The 19114-nt window shown below is 44.1% G+C and overlaps 3 protein-coding genes across 5 annotated transcripts; all 3 read left to right on the top strand.

Annotated features, from left to right (window-relative positions):
* Positions 1 to 455: 455 nt before the first annotated feature.
* cnppd1 (cyclin Pas1/PHO80 domain containing 1) lies at positions 456 to 4489 on the top strand. The gene is made up of 8 exons (XM_049570251.1): positions 456 to 632; positions 1152 to 1254; positions 1478 to 1559; positions 1646 to 1766; positions 1856 to 1984; positions 2063 to 2124; positions 2256 to 2373; positions 2465 to 4489. Exons 1-8 carry the CDS (start codon positions 570 to 572, stop codon positions 3110 to 3112), a joined length of 1326 nt encoding a protein of 441 aa, XP_049426208.1. The 5' UTR covers positions 456 to 569; the 3' UTR covers positions 3113 to 4489.
* Positions 4490 to 6761: 2272 nt separating this feature from the next.
* On the top strand, positions 6762 to 10382 carry prkag3a (protein kinase, AMP-activated, gamma 3a non-catalytic subunit). Of its 3 annotated transcripts, none has more exons than XM_049570253.1 (13): positions 6762 to 6886; positions 7033 to 7072; positions 7179 to 7279; positions 7364 to 7445; positions 7523 to 7581; positions 8731 to 8776; positions 8879 to 8933; positions 9032 to 9158; positions 9251 to 9416; positions 9511 to 9548; positions 9646 to 9792; positions 9868 to 10059; positions 10170 to 10382. In XM_049570253.1, the coding sequence occupies exons 1-12, from the start codon at positions 6869 to 6871 to the stop codon at positions 9982 to 9984; spliced, it is 996 nt and encodes a 331-aa protein (XP_049426210.1). In that variant the 5' UTR covers positions 6762 to 6868; the 3' UTR covers positions 9985 to 10059; positions 10170 to 10382. The 3 variants fall into 3 exon arrangements, with proteins under 3 accessions (XP_049426210.1, XP_049426211.1, XP_049426209.1); XM_049570254.1 differs by having other exon boundaries at positions 8731 to 8791; positions 9991 to 10059; XM_049570252.1 differs by having other exon boundaries at positions 8731 to 8791.
* A 1487-nt stretch (positions 10383 to 11869) lies between these two features.
* Positions 11870 to 19016, top strand: retreg2 (reticulophagy regulator family member 2). Its single transcript, XM_049570248.1, has 9 exons — positions 11870 to 12181; positions 12683 to 12786; positions 13970 to 14000; positions 14299 to 14428; positions 14695 to 14779; positions 14875 to 15012; positions 15362 to 15450; positions 15816 to 15951; positions 16070 to 19016. Exons 1-9 carry the CDS (start codon positions 11928 to 11930, stop codon positions 16873 to 16875), a joined length of 1773 nt encoding a protein of 590 aa, XP_049426205.1. The 5' UTR covers positions 11870 to 11927; the 3' UTR covers positions 16876 to 19016.
* Positions 19017 to 19114: the final 98 nt, after the last annotated feature.

Here is a 19114-nt window from a genome sequence, read left to right as displayed (position 1 = left end):
ACAGCCAGGCTCCATTGAGAAAAACAGTGATTTAACATAGCTGAGCACAGGAGCTGCTTGTGTACTGCTGCCTCAGTGAGTTATGTTGTTTATGTTATTGCGTGACTTTCGGGTTTAAACGGGTTGGTTTAGAATCACCAAAGTTACGCAATAACACAAACTAACTAGCTGTGCAAAGCAGGAGTTGGCCAGCAGCTCCTGTGTTCAGCGAGCTTAAATTGCTGTATTTGTCAATGGATTCTGGTGGCTTTGACAAGAGCGTAAATGGGAATATGTTAATATCGGTCTATATAATATGGGTGTGTCGTGGAAAGGTAAAGCAGTGATAATAATCTTAATATAACATACATTTAAGAAGAAGAAGATCCCCCTACTGTAAACCTGAGCATGCAGAAGCTAACTACCTCCACAAGATGGCGGCAACGCATCACTACGTAGCTAGCTGCCTCCGGAGTACTGTCCCAGGTCAGGGCGTGTTGCTATCTGAGTTCCCTGTCAGTCGGAAGGGGGCCAGGCCATACAGTCGTCTCTTCAACACTCGGCGGACTCATGTTTAATCCATAGCTGATATGGATTTCGACGCTTTATTTAACGAGAAGACATTTCAGTTTTCGGACTTCCAGGAGTTTACGGTATGTTGCTGCGCTACGTTAACTCTCCGTCGGCGAACTATGCTAGCTAACTGGCGCATTAGCATAGCTAGCTGACGTTAGCGTCAGCTGGATATGGAAACATTGTGTTCCGTATCTAAATACGCCGCTTGGGTACATTACTCAGCTACCACATCGCCAGTATACACTAAGTAATGTTTCTATTTGAAGCTAAACAGCGAGTCGTGTGAAAATCACGAGTTATAATAGAAAGAACGTCATGTAATGCTAGCTGCTAATGCTAGCACTTTGTTAGCAGCTGTCATTTTGCGCTCGAGCTACGGGCCTCGCGTTAGCTTAGCTAGCTTAAAGCTGTACGGTGACACTTGCTGTCAACAACACACCCATGTAATGTCAAAAGAAGAATTTATATATTAGCATATGAGTGAAATTGGTGTTTAGCATACTGCTGTACGTGTCACTGCTTTTTAACCAAGCTAACGATAGTTTACATAACTAAGCTAACCTAGCTAGCTAACATGCATGTTATTGTTTCCACAGTTTCTCCCTGGACACCAGAAGTTGACTGAACGAGTGAGGAAGCGACTGTATTACGGCCTGGATAAAGATGTTTCCTTAGATGCTCTCTCCTGCCCTGTTACAGGTTAGTTAAATATTAGCTTTTAAACTAGGTTAGCAGCTCTCTGACGCACCTGCATGAGGACAAACTTGTTTTGCTGACATGCTTCCTCAGTATCTTGCGTCAGAGTTATTTAAAACATTTAGAGGACAGTATGTCACTCGGATGTTACATGCATAGACTTTATTTATTTCCAGAAATGGATTTTGGTCGCACACATGTTCACTTTTGTCCTCTGTGCTTCCAGATATCGCCGTTGAAATCTTCCAGAAGTCTGCCCCAAGCCCAATACGAAAGCTTCAGAAGAAGTATGCAGCTCATGTTTCCAGGTTTGTGCTTTTTATTATTCATGCATGGATTATACACTCCTGCACTGCCAGTCACACATCTGAAACTAATCTGTTTTCTGCTGCAGGGAGGCGTGCATCTCTCCATGTGCCATGATGCTGGCTCTAGTTTACATAGAAAGGCTCCGACACAGAAACCCTGAATACCTCCAAAAGATCTCCTCGTCCGACCTCTTCCTGATCTCCATGGTATGTGTGAGGGTTCATAGGTCGTTCCAAATCTGTCTGTGTTATTTCTAGCAGTTTGACATATGCGCTGATCTCCCGCGTTGAATTAGATGGTTGCCAGCAAGTACCTGTACGACGAAGGAGAGGAGGAGGAGGTTTTCAACGACGAGTGGGGCGCAGCCGGGAAGTTGGACGTCAAAACTGTCAACAACCTGGAGATGAACTTCTTGAATGCCATTGTAAGTGTGTGTGTGTGTATTTGCATGTGCATTGTTGGCTTGAGTTCTTTGTCCCAATCACTGTGTCGTATCTTCCAGGAGTGGAGCCTCTACACAGAGCCAAATGACTTGTTTGATATACTAAGTCAACTCGAAACCAGGTTGGTATTCAGCTATGTAAAACTTGCTCTTGAAGAAATATCAGTCCTAAAAATGGACATTAATTTTGACCTTTCAGCAGCACTGTAGTGGCTTAACCAGTTTGTGTTTGTTTCTGACCGTGTATCACCAGCATTGCGGAGCGGCAGGGGATGAAGCGCGGCTGGTTCACCTACACAGACCTCTGTGTGCTACTGGAGCACTCAGCGTGGAGTCAAGCCCTCGCAGCCATCTACCAGCACTTTACCAAGGTAGGCCGGGGATTGTAGTCTGTGGGGGCAGGTGTAACACTTGACATCTGGTGTGTCAATCAGCATTGTGATTCTAACATTTTATTTCCAGGTATCCTGTATGCTCGGCCTCGTCTATCTCACCAGTGTGGCCGGCCTCATTGCCACCAGCGCTGTGCTGCACCAGCTCAGCCTCTCCAGAAGTGGCCAGTCCCTGCTTCCACCTCCACCTGAGATTAGCCCGGCCCATCTTCAGACCTCCAACCTCAACACGGAACCTCCTCCTGCAGCCCCGCGCCCCCCCTGTTGTGTTCTGGCCAACAAGAGCGTGAACCGTCAGACCAGCGCACTTGGAACGGACCAGGATCACGGACAAAGCGCCCCGCCGGCCCCGTCACAGTCATCGATATTGTGTCTCTGGGGTTCCCTCCTTGCCTCCATGGGTCATATACACCCTGAGACAGATTCTGAGATGGAAGCTCCACACACCTGGTCTCCTGTGTCCTTCATCTGTCCCGGCTGTCTTGCAACCCTCCCTCCTCTTCAGTGCGGGCTTAGGAACACCTCAACACTCTCCACCTACGGTCCCCTTGATAACCACCAGCATCATGCACCATGGCTGCCCTCCAGCCTCCTCGGAGGGGCGGAGCCAAGCCTGAACTCACGCCTGGGGGTGTTCCCCCCCGTACAGCTGGGACCCTGCCATCCAGAGTCGATGCTGCCTGTAGACAAAGCTCAAGCCCTGCTCATGCCTGGTTAGTCGCCGGCAAACTGCTGTCCACCTGTCGTGATGGACTCTGGAAATAAAACCAGCATTATATTCATGACTCATCCACCACTGTTCAAGTCATGTTTTTGTTTACTTTTCCAGATCTAGCACACAGGTGCAGACGTGAGAGTAGTTGGGCACAGACAGGGCAAGAGGATGGAAATTCACTTAAAGCTCAGCACTGCAGAATATTTTTGCCATAGCTAAAATGCCATAGTGTTCACTTGAAGCTCTGCGGCTCATTTTAATGCAGAGAATCACAAGGAATTTGAAAGTAGTGTGTTTGTCTTGGTTGCAACCAAATTGTTTTGCTCTCCACATTTATCATTGGAAGTTCAGAGCTGTCAGGTGGTGATGTTGGGCCTTTGTGACGAGTGTGTTTGGAGTTACTACATTAAAGCTGTTGCTACGTGGCAGGTTGATGAAAGTGTGTGGAGGTTTTACAGCAAGTTAAGTTTGACTTTTTTTTATGACGGGGCTCTCTGCGAAGAAGGGACTAAACCAGTTTACTTTGTCTGCTTAATTTTGGCTTCTCCATATTTGCTTATCTTTACCATTTGTTTTTCATATATGCTGTACATCAGAAATGGGTCACACACATGCAGCAAGCACTGACTTTGTACATCGGGTAGTTTTTGTTACTGTTAATGAAACAAATAGTCTTTCCCTTATGTTCAGGAGGAAGCATCAAAGAAAGGAAACGGACAGTTTGATGGCAGCGGCCATCTCATACCTCAGAAAACATCAGCTCCTCTTATTCTGGTCATTTACAGCTTAAAACTTTGTCCTGTTTGCTTGTTTGAGTCAATATTTGCCAGATTTTATGTGGCAATGGGATGTCACATAACCTTGAAGCTAATTCTCTGTACCAGGGTGATGTTTTAGCCACATTGAAGAGATTAATTTTGAAAGTTTCCCATTCTCCAAGGAGAAGACAGTCTGTATAAATAGGATGGGCTCCAAGGGATTCGTGCAGTTTCTAATTGGTTCCTGGTTGGTGTATTTGAAGTGGACATTCTGAATATAACGTGTCACAGGCGAACAGCAGTGTTTCTTTGTTGATGCAGTCTGGAATTTGCACATCTGGCTCCATTTTCACTGCAACAGGACACTTCACTCCAAGTGTGTCAAGTGTATCTTTTTCCCCAACACCGGAGGAAAAGTTAAACAATGAATTTTCTCTTTATGTACAGAGTTCCACATGGTCCCTAGGACATTTACTTTGTAACTGAACCTTTTGACAAGTTGCTCTGAGCATCTGAATTTGATACACTTTGAAGCACCTTTAATTTTGTACATGGTGTAAAATGCAAATATTGTACAAATCTGTAGAAAAACCAAGAACTAATAAAGGATGCATTTCTTTGACACTTGTTGATTATCGTGTGTGTAAACAGCAGAGTGTGAAGCATCATTTAAATCATACAGCCAACAGTGTTATTGTTTGCAGCCATAACACTTGCTCTATATAGACCAAAGCAACCACAACTGTTCTTTTAACACAACCCTATTCATGTTTACAGTGTACCTATTTTTATATTATTATTGTTATTTGTATTCAGATTTTATATTTAATTGCAAATAGCATTTCCTTTTTACACGTATGCTTCTAAAGAAGCATGTTCCTTTGTGTGTTACTCTATATTTTATATTCTTTGTTATGCACCAATACACCAAGCCAAATTCCTTGTATGTGAAAACCTACTTGGCAATAAAACCGATTCTGAAGGAGACACAAAATGACTAAATTACCCCAAATACATACAACACAAACAAGACACAAAATGACCCCCACCCCCCCAAAAAAATACCTCGAAGAGACATAAAGACGAAAAAAGACACAGAACAACCAACAAGGAGACACAAAATGACCCCAGACGGACTCAAAACAAACACAAACCGACATGTAACAACAAAAAAGACTAAATAACTTCAGAGAGACATAAATGACTCAAAAATGACACGACAACCACAAGGAGACACAAAATGACTACAAAGAGACACAATACAACAAAAACCTGACACAAAACAAACGAGACACAAAACAACCACAATATGACACAAAGTTACCTCAGAGAGACTCAAAACAAACAAAACAACAAAAAAGACACAAATTTACCTTGCAGAGACATAAACGATTAGAAAATGACACAAAACAACCACAAGGAGACACAAAACAAGCAAAAAGACACAATGACCACAAAAAGACACAAAATGACCCCAGAGAGACTCAAAACAAACACAGAGACACACATAACGACAAAAACATGACACAATTTTGTCAGACATAAACTAGAAAAAGACACAAAATTACCCCAGAGAGACTCAAAACAACTAGAAGACGACACAAAAACAACAAGGAGACAGAAAATGCCTACAAAGAGACACAAAACAACAAAAAAGACACAAAATTACCTCAAAGAGACACAAAACAAACACAGAGACACAAAATGACCACCAAAAGACACAAAATTACCCCAGAGAGACTTAAAACAAACACAAAGAGACACAAAATGACCACAAAAAGACACAAAATTATCTCAGACACATAAACAACTAGAAAATGACACAAAACAACCAAAAGGAGACACAAAATGACCACAGAGACACAAAATGACTACAAAAAGACACAAAATTATCTCAGAGACACATAAACGACTAGAAAATGACACAAAACAACCAAAAGGAGACACAAAATGACCACAAGGAGACACAAAATGACCACAAAAAGACACAAAATTATCTCAGAGACACATGAACGACTAGAAAATGACACAAAACAACCACAGAGAGACACAAAATTACCCCAGAGAGACTCACAACAAACACAAAGAACCACTAAACAATAAAAAAAAAGACACAAAATTACGCCAAAGAGACACAAAATGACCTCAAAGAAACAAAAACGACTAGAAATAGACACAAAACAACCACAAGGAGACACAAAATGACAAAAAAAATTACCTCATCAATAGGGCTGGGCAATGTATCAATCTTTTATCGACATCGTCATATTGTGATGTCATAATGTATTTTCCTGGTTTAAAGGCTGTATTACAGTGCAGTGATGTCATTTTCTGGACTTAGCAGACTGCTGTAGCTGTTCTAGTATTTCCCTGTAGTCACTTATTCATTATATCCACATCACCGATGATTGTTTATCAAAACTCTCATTGTGTAAATATTTTATCAAAGCACCATTGACGCAATATCGGTATTGAGGTATAAAATATTTACACATAAATTATCGTGATATTTGATTTCCTAGCCCTACTCAGTAAGACACAAAACCACAAAAAGATGCTGAATCGATTACAAAGAGACAAAAAAACGCCATCAATTCTGTTGCTCCTGTCTTGGAGAGGTGGTGGGGCCCTTTGCATATCCGTGCCCAGGCCATGAGTTCCACCCCTGCAGCCGACACATGGTGGCAAATTAATGTGATCTGAGATGGCAGTAAGTGTTTAAAGGACGGCCAGTGCTTTCCTCAAACAAGCTCGAAGGCAAGGCGATGACGAGTGTGTTTTTAAAGAGACGGGAGCAGATGTCTAGGTTTGGAAGAACCTTGAGTGTCCCTCCCCCAGGGCCCGTCCTACCCCTCCCCACCACCCCTGGCCTGACACATACCACTTTAGAGCTCCTAATATAGACCCAACTGCTTTGTAGGAAAGGGTAACAAACCGAGCGGCGTCTCACGAGCAGTTTGCTGCTTTGAAATCAACTTTTTCATGGACACACAACAGAATAATGGAGCCTCCCTCACAGGTGAAGTGTCAGATTGGATTGAATATAACTATAAAGCGTGTGTGTGGAGTTAAAGTATCATTGGAGCTACAGAAATGAGCAGCCTTTTGGATTTAAGACTATCCTGACAATGTCATGTGGAGAATGTTTCACTCGCTCTGTTGTAGGTGTCACTCCAAGGAAAGAAGCAGCAAATACAGAAACAAGGTACGACGAACGATGGCAGGGTGCAAGAACATGGATGTGTTATTGTAACCATGCGTTTGTGTGTATGCATGTGTGATCAGCTGCTCTAATATGTGACTCCTCACAGAGGCTGATGCCACAGTCTACATGAATTTCATGAAAAGCCACAGCTGCTATGACGCCATTCCAACCAGCTGTAAACTGGTCATATTTGATACCACACTACCAGTAAGAAATGCAGCTTGAATCACCGTTGGCAGTCTTGGCTTGTAAACCCTCCGTCTGACTGTGTGAATTTATGACTTCCAAAAGGTGAAGAAGGCCTTTTTTGCTCTGGTGGCAAACGGCTTGAGGGCTGCGCCTTTATGGGACAGCAAGCGACAGAGATTTGTGGGTAAGACATGGGATCAATGGGATAGCCACAGGGAAGTATTGGTCAATAACGGGAACATAAGTCTGTTTCTTTCACAGGTATGCTGACGATTACTGATTTCATCAACATCCTCCATTGCTATTACAAGTCTCCAATGGTGAGTTTAAAGCCATTTATTACTTGCATAAATGACTGGCTTGTGTATCAGTTGCTCACTGTGTGTTACCTTGAAGTTGTGAAGAAAAGGTTGTGCCTCCACGGTGAACGGAGAATCCAAAAAAGGCGAACATTCGCAAAGAATTAAAGTAATCACGGTCCACATTTATCAACAGCAAAATTATCCATTTACAAGTTCTCGCACAACTCATGCAGTATCATCCAAGTCTCATTTATCCAGTCATCATGCGAGGTAAGGGTCATGAGAGGTAAGGAGGTGGTTCTTGGGGCGGAGCGAGTTGGGTTTGGAACTGGAGGGTTGCCAGTTCAAGTCCCCATACAGAACAAATATGGAGCATAGACTGGGAGCTGGAGAGGTGCCATTTTGCCTCCACGATACTGAACTTCTTCCTCTCCTTAAAAAGTTCGGGAAGGTACTGCAGAATAAATGGAAGCAGTGGAAAGGGAGTTATGGTTTTTGATTTGGCTTTGGGGTAGTGATGTCCAAATGAAGCTTCATGAACCACCGGTTGTATTTGCTGAACCCACCAGATGGTGGTTCATGAAGCTTCATTTGGACATCACTACTTTGGGGAGGGATGCTCAACTTTAAATGGTAGTATTCTGTATTTACAGTGACTTTAATACCATCAGAACCCCAAAAACCCACGAATGGGTTTGAAAAGCTTTTTTAATCAACAAAATTATACCATTTATCAAAGCCGGAAACTGAGGACACAGAAAATATTGTTGGATTTTTACACAGATGATTCGTTTTGTATAGGAGGATTTGTATTTTGCTCAAGAAATTAGCTGTTTCTCTATAGTCAGGAGAGGAATGGTTCAACTGAAGCCAAATATACAAGGTTTATATCTTTTTTGTGGGATAAAGACTATAAAAATTAAGAAAACATAAAGAATGTCTCTTTTTTGGATTCTTCGTCCACCAGAGGAATGCAAGAAAAAGGACTTTCTTAATGAATTCAAGGTAACATGGTTTGAGTAACTGTTTTACAGGTGGCCATTTTGTGGGTGAAGTGTTCTTCTAAGATAGTATGAATATCATACATCAGACATTTTTATTCGACACCATATCTTTTTATTAGATAATCACTGACGCATAGCTTGACGTTGGGTTTCCCCTCTAAAGGTTCAAATGTACGAGCTGGAGAGCCACAAGATTGAGACATGGAGAGGTGATTTCTTTCAAAGTAAATAACCAGCACTGATCAGCGGTATTCTCTCTGCGCACACATCTCTGAATTTCTCATTAGAGTTCTCTCTCTTCTTGTGTCTAGATGTCTACTTACCGCATTCCAATCACTTCCTCATCAGTATTACCCCAGAGGCCAGGTGAGCACACACTCTCAGATGCAATCTTTGATATTATTTGAATTGTTTATGTTCTCATCATCTGGCAGTAAATTAACTCTCCCACTCTTTCCTCTCAGCCTCTTTGATGCCATCTATTCCTTACTTAAATATAAGATCCACAGGCTGCCGGTCATCGATCCACAGTCTGGGAACGTCTTACACATTCTCACCCACAAAAGGATCCTCAAGTTCCTCCATATATTTGTGAGCAAGCAGATGTTTAGCATGTGGTTTATTTTTGCTGTGAAAAAAGGGCCGCACCAACTCCAACGTTCTTCCACTGTGGATGTTTTCAGGGGAAAAAAGTACCCAAACCTGCGTTCATTGGGAAGCAGATCCAGGAGCTTGGGATTGGAACTTTCAGGAACATCGCTACCGTTCAGCAAACAGCAACACTTTACGACGCCCTCTCCATTTTTGTGGAAAGGCGGGTGTCTGCACTGCCTGTGGTGGACGAACAAGGTATTATAGAGCTGTGTTTACTATACAGCTTACCAGTTAAATACTGTTCCGAAAGTATCTTAGCACTACAGCATCCAACATTTTGTTTTCTCAGGCAGAGTGGTGTCACTCTACGCAAGATTTGATGTGATTGTAAGTATTATGTCTCTACAGTGTAGATTAGTACATGACATGGCATTGTTTGCTGACACCTGCTCCAACACTTGGGTATCTGTTTGTTCCATTGCAGAATCTAGCAGCACAGAAGATTTACAACAATCTGGACATGCCTATGCACGAGGCCGTTCGCAGGCGCACATGTTTCATCGAGGGAGTCATCAAGTGCTACCCTGACGAAACCCTGGAGACAATCATAGACCGTATAGTCAAAGCTGAGGTAGATTGTTTCTTTGAAAGAGTTTGGTTTTCAATGTGAGAATGGTCTTCCAATGTTTTATCCTCCTCAACCCAGGTCCATCGGCTGGTCCTGGTGGACAGAGCTGATGTGGTCAAGGGCATCATCTCTTTGTCTGACCTGCTGCAGGCCATGGTCTTAACCCCTGCAGGTATTGATGCCCTTTTGTCCTAACAACAGGGGACGGAGGGTTGACTTCCCTCCTCTACCACCTGCTCAGACCTGAGTCCTGGCCGTGTACCCAGCCAGGTAGGCTCTCAAGCACCTTTTTTAAGGACAGGCCAAGTATTTTAACTTTTAATGAAAACTCAGAGAGCATTTTCAGGGGTCAGTCAGTCTATCTATCTGATGTCTTTCAGAGATCAACTTGTGGCTTAAATGAGAGAGCACAAAAGGAAATAAAAACCCCTGGCTGCCCTGCTGTTTACGTTGAGATGTCATCTGTGATCTATATGCTGTGTTCAAGTAACAGTAAAGGACAGTGAGCTGACCTTGATGTAAAGAATCTCCACAGGTCTCCAGCACAGTGTCCATATTGGCTGCATTTGACCAAATTGATATGTGATGTGTTTACGCAATACTGTATATTTCTGTATTAAACATTTGTATCAAAACTTGCAGGTGTGGCCTTTTTATGGTACATTTCCTGGAGAAATACAGTGTGTGGACTATGGCTGAAGTATGCTCATATATATAAAGAGAGAATGGGAATTGAAGTAGACCTGCATAGGCTTTGGTCCTATATATCCTAGTCATAACTCGGGCCAGCAGTAGCTTAGTCCATAGGGTCTTGGGTTGGGAACTGGAAGGTTGCCAGTTCAAGTCCCCATATCCAAAGGTGTGGACCTTGGTCCCATGACATGGACTGAAGTCACAAATTTAGGACTTTAGACTCAACCATTCATTTGACTCTGGCATTCATGTGGATACCACCTGAGGTATTCCCCCCACTCAAAAAACACTGTTGCAGACCAAGTACCCCCCGTCATGGCAGCAGTACTCCCCAATGGCAATGGCCCCCCAGCACAAAAAAAACACCATGCCACACTACAAAAACTGTTTAGAAATGGCCCATGGAGCGTGACAAAAAACTCAAGGTGTCAACCTGGTGTCTAAATTTCCCAGGTCCCAATCTGCTCAAGGATTCTTGTGATGTACCGGTACCCCAGATGTACCCCTAATCCAAGGTGGGGCCTCCTTGGATCGGACTTGACCCTTGACACAGGATCTCTGGGAGTGTCCTGCCGTGTCCGGCACCAGTGCGTTGGCGGCAGATCCATTTAGTCCAGTGGGTTGTGAGGTGGGTTAATGGCATGTGCCACAGATGCTCATTCACATTGGGATCTGGGGACTTTGGAGACCAGGTTGACACTTTGAGGTCTTTGTCACATTCCTTGGGCCGTTCTTGAGCCATGTTTGCAGTGTGGCATGGTGCATTGTCCTGCTGGGGGGCCACTGCCACTGGGGAATACTGTTGCTATGAGGGGGGGTACTTGGTCTGCAACGGTGTTTGAGTGGGTGGAACACGTCAGGTGGTATCCACATGAAAGCCAGAACCAAAGGTTTCCCAGCAGAACAATCAAAGTTATTCACTATAGTAGTCGAAGAAGTTATTGGAGCACTGGTGGTGATATGTCATGCATGCAGCAGTATGTCTATCCACACGGTGGTACACTTGGGCTTTCACCCACTCTCTCTATACAGTAAACAAGGAAACACGTGACTATACATTTTTTTTCCTCGTCCGTGACGGGCCTTGTGATCCGTCCGCCCATCTGTGTCATTGGTACATCAAGTTGCCGGAAATGATAAAGAGCAAGGCCGGAAATTGTGATAACCTTCAAAGTAAATTAGACCAACCGGACATAAAATCTAAACCAAATTAAACTGAGAGGTTACTAATTATTATACTAAATGTGTATAATATAGATGGTTTTTAGTTTTAAAAGTCACAATCATCATTTCCGCGTTGATACTTTGAGTATCCGTCGTATAGGCTCTTTTATTGTGAAAGTCACAACCGGAAGTTCCGTTTTTCCTTTAAATCCGTCACCCTTGACGCTGATCTTTCCACATACCCCGTGATATCCAAAACAACATAACAAAGTGGGGGAAACATGGCGAGCGGAGAGGAGGCCAGAAGACGCCCCTCGGTTACCTCCTCTTCGGTCGGCCTGGAGGCTCTGTTCCCCGCGGGGTCATCGGAGCAGGTCTGCGGGGACGGGAACCCGGAGTTAGTCCGTCTGCGGGAGCGTCTCCAGGGCTGGCTATCGCAGTATGAGCCGCTGCTGCTGTGGGTGCAGAGGCTGCTGGTGTGGGAGAGGCCGTTGTACAGCATCTCTGTCGCCCTCACACTCAACACGCTATTCTGGTAACCGTCCGAGTCCGTGTTTAATCACGTTTCCATTTTGTTTAAACACCTGTACGTGGCTACACTGAACACTAGTAGCTAGTTAGCAGGCTAACAGTGCTAGCAAGCTAACAGCGAGGATATTATCAGTGAATGTCAAGATAAGTTAGCTAATCCCACGTCTTTAGCCTAATGCTAACCTAGCATGCAAGGCAGTTCAAACTTAATTTTTGACAGCTAATTTGACGTCATACATTAAACACTATCAGGTAAAGCAACATGGCGCTGTCAACATTGGCAACGACAGTTATTTTTTAGTTGTTACGCCCGTTAGTTTTGTTTAGCTTAAACGCTCATGTCATGCTCAGGGGCCAGGCCTTGTTAGCCAGCTGCCAGTGACAGCCTGCTAACACAGGTGCTGTGTGGATGTGTTTAGTTTAATTTCCTGGCTTTATATGTATGTTTATTATATTTACATGCTTAAGCTAACTGGTAGGCTGTTTTACGTGTGTGTCTCCACAGGCTCCTGTCATCCACCTCCCTGCGGCCTCTGTTCCTGCTGAGTGTGTCCCTGCTGGGACTGATGCTGCTGGAGAGATGGAAGCCCAAGTTGCCCATGATCACTGGTGAGCCCAGGCCTTTGTGTAATTTGAATCTGGTCCTCAGGCTGTGTCACTCACTGCCTAAGCAAATGTTTACTGTCGCTGAGCCAATTATGATCTATATTTGTGTAGCACGGTGCTTTCATGAGGATGGAGAAGCCTGCCATGAGAGTGTTTACTCTATGTGTGCTTATCGGCCTTAGATGATTTTTTTCAATTCGCATTAAAGGGATAGGCCAGATTTTTTGAAGTGGGGTTGTATGAGGCACTTTTCCATAGATGTCAGTTGGCACCCCCACAGTTTGGAGAAGCAGGCTGGTGTCCAACATGGAAGATAAACGAGCACTGCTGCGGAGGGGTCAGCTTCAAAACGTATTTTAGCCAACCAGATCACTATGAGCAGTATTTTCACAGCTTTCCACAGGAGCTGCTGGTCCACCGCTGCCTCAAACGCTTATTTTGTGTGTGTCTGTGTGACTTTGGTGTTTAAAAAGCTTAGTTTGTATTCACTAAAGTCACACAATAACACAAACTACTACACAAATTACTGCTTTTAATGGAGGATGGTGGCTTTGACAAGATCATAGATGGGGAACTGAAGCTTTTAATGTCTTCCACGTTGGAAAGGTAAAGCATTGAATAATTTTTAAATATGGCATATTCTTAAAGTGGTACTGATTTTTTTAGGTAGCTAAAATACGCTTTATCGCTGGCCCCCATCCACAGCAGTACATTGCTTAGCTTCTGTGCCAGACTCCAGCCTGCGTCTCCAAATTGGGGGCGTGCTGACTGACATCTACTGTATGTAACATACTGTCTGTGGATAAGTACCTCATATAACCCCACTTCAAAAAAATCTGGACTGTCCCTTTAACACGCTATTTCTTGTCAAGGTGGGAAAGACTCGAGCAGAACTTTGACTGAAAGACAAAACTTTTGAAAATCATCAGCAGTGTAATGCATACCTGATGACACTGTGGTAAAGTTAAGGTTTTCCCATTCATAACCAGTTTGGAATTGCTTGATTTTAAACTACAAAACATGTAATCAAACACACTACCTACGCCTCTTTTATGCTCTAAGGCTCACAGGCACAATGATAATGACAAAACAACACACCTTTTACCACTCGAGGCTCTAATCTTGAAAAACTTGTTTGCTAAAACGCAACTTTTCTCTCTCATTCTCTCCTTTTCTCCTACTGCAGTTCAACATGCAGAGGCTCACCCTGTGCAAAGGTTTGTAGTGTGTGCATAATAAACAGATTACTTGTAATAAAGTGTCTTCATAACACTTCTCTTGTATCCTCATATCCTGAAGTAATTTAAAGTGAGAGCATCTGATAAATTCCAACAGTGTGAAGTCTGTCTTTATGTTTGTGGCATTTCAGTCTCATATCACACCATGTAATTAGAAATAATCTGAGGCGACCAGTCTGGTCTTGTCTGTCGTATTTGTGTGTTGTGTTCAAGTACAGATTAGAGTTAATTTTGTCACTCTTTCCCGTGTGTATGTGTGTTTGCTTGTTTGTAACAGTGACACGATGAGCGGGGAGCAGCGTCTGCTCAGTATCCCTGAGCTGAGCCACCACCTGGCTGAGAGCTACCTGACCTACTGCCTGTACCTGCAGGAGATGCTGCAGTACAAACGTCAGAATCATGGGAAGGTACGGCACTCTGACTCTGCCCGGTTAAACACGAGAAAAGGAATGTTGCAAATTCACCGTAAATTAAACTAAATATTCGAAGCTGCAAGGCATGACGCAATCGAGCGATCTCAGCAGGCGCTGCGGTCGCCACTGACATTCTCCTCTATCATGCACAAACACACCACACACCTGCAGAGATAACAAGCTTCCACGTCCTCATTTTGTGCCCCTTGGAGCATAAAGGCGTGATAGCCTAATTCCTCTTACCTGTTCTGTTTCCCCAGTTCTGTGTGATGATGTGCAGCGGCTGTTTTGTACTCGCCGTGGTCGGTCATTATGTACCAGGAATCATGATCTCCTACATTATCGGTGAGTCACCTCTTGGCTTATTCACGCAAATGAACTGTTGTGAAGAAAACAAGCAGTGTAAAGTTGTCATTGTGTTTCTCTGTGCACCTGCGCAGTCCTGAGCGTGCTGTTGTGGCCGCTGGTGGTGTACCATGAGCTGATCCAGAGGATGTACACGGGCTTGGAGCCGATCCTGATGAAGCTGGACTACAGCATGAAGGGAGATACGGAGCACCGCAAGCACGACAAGAGGAGTGAGTGCTGCTGTGAGGCCTTGAGGCTGCAGCGTGTGCAGCTGTTAGTTCACTATTCTGTTTGTAACATTAATACCGGAGTTAAGCATGCGACGACAAACACAAGGAGCCTGACTCAATGTAGATGACCTTTATTTTTCCTCTTACTGACACCCAACCTGATTGTAAATCCACGTGTTGGACAACTGTGTAAATAGAGCAGTATTGACTAACAAGGAAGTGTGATTATAAGTTGCTCTGGTTACATTTGTACCTGTTCTGTCTTTGTCTCAGCTCCTACGCTTATTTACTGACACGCATGATGTTGTCCATGGTGACATTTTAAAGGTGTGTATGTGTGTTTGAACAGAGGTGAAGAAGGAGATGGAGGAGGGCGACGAGCCAAGAGCTGAAACGGAGAGTGAGAGTGAGGAGGAGCTGTCCTGTTTCGCTCCGACGGTACGGAGACACGCATGAAAACTCAACCCACATAACACTGTCACATAGGGCAGGCTGTTATGCAGTAGTACTGTGAGGAGTAGTGGGGTTTTTTTTTAGGCTGGAGTGGAAATGGAGCTCGCCAGTGTGGTGTAGTAAATAGCTTCAACCAGTATATGTTTCAAGTACGACCACATTCCATTAGTGGAACTGTAGGATGTATGCATTTGCTGTAATGTCAGGTATTCAGTCGCAATGCTGCGTCTGTGGAATGAACTCAGACCTGCAATTGAAACCTTAAAATTTTTTAGTATAAATGGTCAAAGAGAGATGAAGGTACAGTTGTGTTTTTGCAGTGATGTAACGCTGTGGTTTTGTCGGGTCAGGTGGACGTGAAGACCACAGCTCTGGCGATGGCCATCACAGACTCCGAGCTGTCGGACGAGGAGGCATCCATCTTGGAGAGTGGAGGCTTCTCTGTGTCCAGGGCCACCACTCCGCAGCTCACTGACGTCTCTGAAGGTAAACCATCGCTATTCAATATTTATTGCGACAACATTCAACTAGAAACTTCTCATTCTGTACTTTATATTTTGCTCAAATGCTTGACTCAGTTTTTGTTGTCTCCTCTCTACTACAGACCTGGACCAGCAGAGTTTACACAGTGACCCAGAGGAGTCCTACCTGCGGGATCTCCCCGAGTTCCCCTCAGTCGAGGAGTTCCCATCCATTGAGCACAACCTGCTCCACTTCCCTCTGCGAGGTCCCGGCCAAGCAGATGGAGCGCAGGCTGGCGCTCAACCAGAGGGAGAACCGTTAAGCCCCGCCAGCCTCCTCATCCAGCACCTGGCGTCTCCGCTCCACTTTGTGAACACACACTTCAACGGACATGGACGACCACCTGGGGGCGAGGAGGGCGTGTTGCTCACGCCAGGTGCAGGGGAGGGATCAGGGAGGCAGGAGGGAGACGAGAAGGAAGCAGCAGTAGCCCAGGGTATACAACAGTCCTTGGAGGCCTTGAGCGAGGAGATAGTGAGCACAGCCATCTCCACTGTGGTGCAAAACACTCTGTCAGCGCTGCTGCGCTCCAGCGAGGCCAGCGAGGAGCCCTCCCTGGCTGAGTTCCTTCCTACTGAAACCCCACCGGGCATTCTGGAGAGCTCCACCCCACCCACCGCCACCACTGCTAACACTACAATTACTACAATAGGCGTGTCGGGGGCTGACGACCTGGACGAGGCGATTACGACAGAAAGCGGCACCGGCGAGGAGATGCCTGATGACACACTAGTTCCGACTGAGGAAGAGGACTTTGAGCTTCTGGACCAAAGTGAACTGGAGCAGTTGGATGAGGGGTTGGACCTCATGTCTGACAGACAGGTGGTGGGAGGAGCCTCAGGAGCTCCAGAGACACCTCCGTCTCTTCAGCATCAACCACAGTCATAGCTTCCCCGTTGTGTCCCCCTGCCCCCAACTGTTTTGTTTTTATTTGTACGTTAGACCTGCATTATATCCATACATACCGCTATATACAAAACATTTATCAAAGAGTTTGGCATTTAATACTGTTGGTTAGTGATTGTGTGGCATATGGTTGAGATTACTCGGTGCGTTGTGCTCTCATCACAAAGGTCTGTTCAGCCTCGGTACCATTCGCAGTAGAGTTCAGTGAGGGCAGCTTCAGGGCAGAACTGGCTCGAGTGAACCGTTATAGAGACATCATTATCGTCAGGGGTTTGCAAAGCGTTTTGTATCTGCTTTCGCTCGATCATCTAACATTGAAATCTGCTTGATTAACTAGCAAGCACATTTCTTACTGTGTAGTGAAAAACCTGTTGAGTCTGTCAGAATAATGATGCCTTTATTTTCTACCGTGGCGACGAGCTTCACCTCTCTCTTCACCTCATGTGTTATGAAGAGTTGAAATGTTGGATTATGTAACGATTAATATATTCTATAAATTATTTAATTTAACAGTCAGTCGATGAAACTTTATCGTTGAGATGAGCAGGGGAGTTTAACAGCGATTTGAATCCCTTCGGCTGCCGGTAATGATTGTATGGGAATTGTTTTAATGATGACACCATGACCGTCCGGGTTGAAAATGTAGTTGCATATTCCCAGAGTTCATAAATAATAGTGTTAACCTTCACTTTATCCTTCCCACCAAAGTTACAGTTTGGACTATAGACTGTATGTAAGAATGGACGATGTGTCAAAGTGTACAAAAATGAAGCCAAAATATCCCAGCTACAGCTGCAACCATCTTGTTCTGGCAACAGCATTTGGAGCCAGAGTCTGTGCAGTAGTTGAAGGAAAGGCCCGCCTTACTCTGCCTCCGATTGACCTTGACATTCTTCACCTTACCCGAACTGATCTTACTCCTCTCCCTAAACCCAATGAATCCATCCACTGAAGGCAGTGTGTGCTAGCCAGCCATAGGGAGAGCAGGGCGGGCATAGCCTTGGATGTTTCGGCTTCACTTTCAGGGCGCTGTCATATCGTCTATCTTCATTATACAGTCTATGGTTCGGATTGAAGCATTCGGTCATGAGTGGTCTTTCACTTGTTGCCTGGAAACGGAATCTTTGACATGGTTGGATGTCGACAAGCAGTCGATCTTGGCCCAAACACATACATGACGAGACATGTTCCTGAATTTTCTCTTTGTGATAAACGCCTCATTTTTATTCGTACTCACAGAAACAATTCCATACATCCACATGTAATTGGCCCACATGACGTTGAATTCATTATCGATCTACGCTCACTGCTTGTTAGATAGCCCCGTCTATACCCAACTATTTGTTACATGTATAGTCATCACTGGGATATGTATATTTACCAAATAACCTCCTTTGTGCCACGACAAGTCCATGCATGCCATGCATCACGCATGTATCTACCATGATCAATATTTGAGGTCAATCTTCAAAGGAGTGTTACTTTTCCTGGAGCAGATTTTGTTTCTGTGACACATTATGTATGTGGCCGCTGCTGGGGATTTGTCAAACGTTCTGGACACGATGGAAAGAACCTACGCTCGGCTGTATAAAGAGGCCGGTTTTGCTTTTGTAAACCACTCAGCATCCAAATCTCAGGGGTGGGTTGTACAAAATGAATATGACATCGCAGAATATGTGTCCATTCCCAGACTTGTCGTAGTGCACTGTATTTGTACTAACCTTTACCTTTTTCAGTCGACGCCTCCTTGTGTATAGTGTAGAAATGCTCAAAGGAACGTGTATATTCTGCATGTAAAAACAGCACTCTCTGTTGTCAGCTGACAAAGTACTGCACAATTTGTGAGAAAAAAAAGTCAATTTTAATAGATAATAAAGAGCCCGTTAATTCCGTTTGTTTAATATTTAATGAGCGATGAAGGGGAAGAAAGGTTTTGATGTATCCTCATTTTTAAAAGACTGCCCAGCTGTAAATGGAAATGGGTGGCAACTTCAGTGATGACATCAGATTTAGTGAAGGATATTAACAGACTAGTTTGTGTATGGTAGTAGTGTGTTTTATGCTTCAAAATACCGCTTCTTGAATTATATATATATATATATAAAAAAAGGCACTTACTGTACAATTTTAAAAAAGGAATATATTTTCTAATTTCTCCTTTTTCCATAAAGTACTCAGTTTGATCTTTTACATCTAAAAAAATATAACAGCAACGGACGAG

The sequence above is a fragment of the Epinephelus fuscoguttatus genome, linkage group LG24 (assembly GCF_011397635.1).
Source record: "Epinephelus fuscoguttatus linkage group LG24, E.fuscoguttatus.final_Chr_v1".
NCBI lineage: Eukaryota > Metazoa > Chordata > Actinopteri > Perciformes > Serranidae > Epinephelus > Epinephelus fuscoguttatus.
This window is presented reverse-complemented; position numbering and strand designations above follow the sequence as displayed.

What these genes read in the sequence shown, in the direction of transcription:
- prkag3a (XM_049570252.1), top strand. An exon ending in TATTTGATACCACACTACCA is followed by an intron (nt 7,280 to 7,363) that starts GTAAGAAATGCA and finishes GACTTCCAAAAG; the next exon opens with GTGAAGAAGGCCTTTTTTGC. An exon ending in GAGAGGTGATTTCTTTCAAA is followed by an intron (nt 8,792 to 8,878) that starts GTAAATAACCAG and finishes TCTTGTGTCTAG; the next exon opens with ATGTCTACTTACCGCATTCC.
- cnppd1 (XM_049570251.1), top strand. Translation starts at nt 570, where the DNA reads ATGGATTTCGACGCTTTATTTAACGAGAAGACATTTCAGTTTTCGGAC. An exon ending in CTAAGTCAACTCGAAACCAG is followed by an intron (nt 2,125 to 2,255) that starts GTTGGTATTCAG and finishes GTGTATCACCAG; the next exon opens with CATTGCGGAGCGGCAGGGGA. An exon ending in TCTACCAGCACTTTACCAAG is followed by an intron (nt 2,374 to 2,464) that starts GTAGGCCGGGGA and finishes TTTTATTTCCAG; the next exon opens with GTATCCTGTATGCTCGGCCT.
- retreg2 (XM_049570248.1), top strand. Translation starts at nt 11,928, where the DNA reads ATGGCGAGCGGAGAGGAGGCCAGAAGACGCCCCTCGGTTACCTCCTCT. An exon ending in GAGGCTCACCCTGTGCAAAG is followed by an intron (nt 14,001 to 14,298) that starts GTTTGTAGTGTG and finishes TGTTTGTAACAG; the next exon opens with TGACACGATGAGCGGGGAGC. An exon ending in GCTCACTGACGTCTCTGAAG is followed by an intron (nt 15,952 to 16,069) that starts GTAAACCATCGC and finishes TCTCTACTACAG; the next exon opens with ACCTGGACCAGCAGAGTTTA.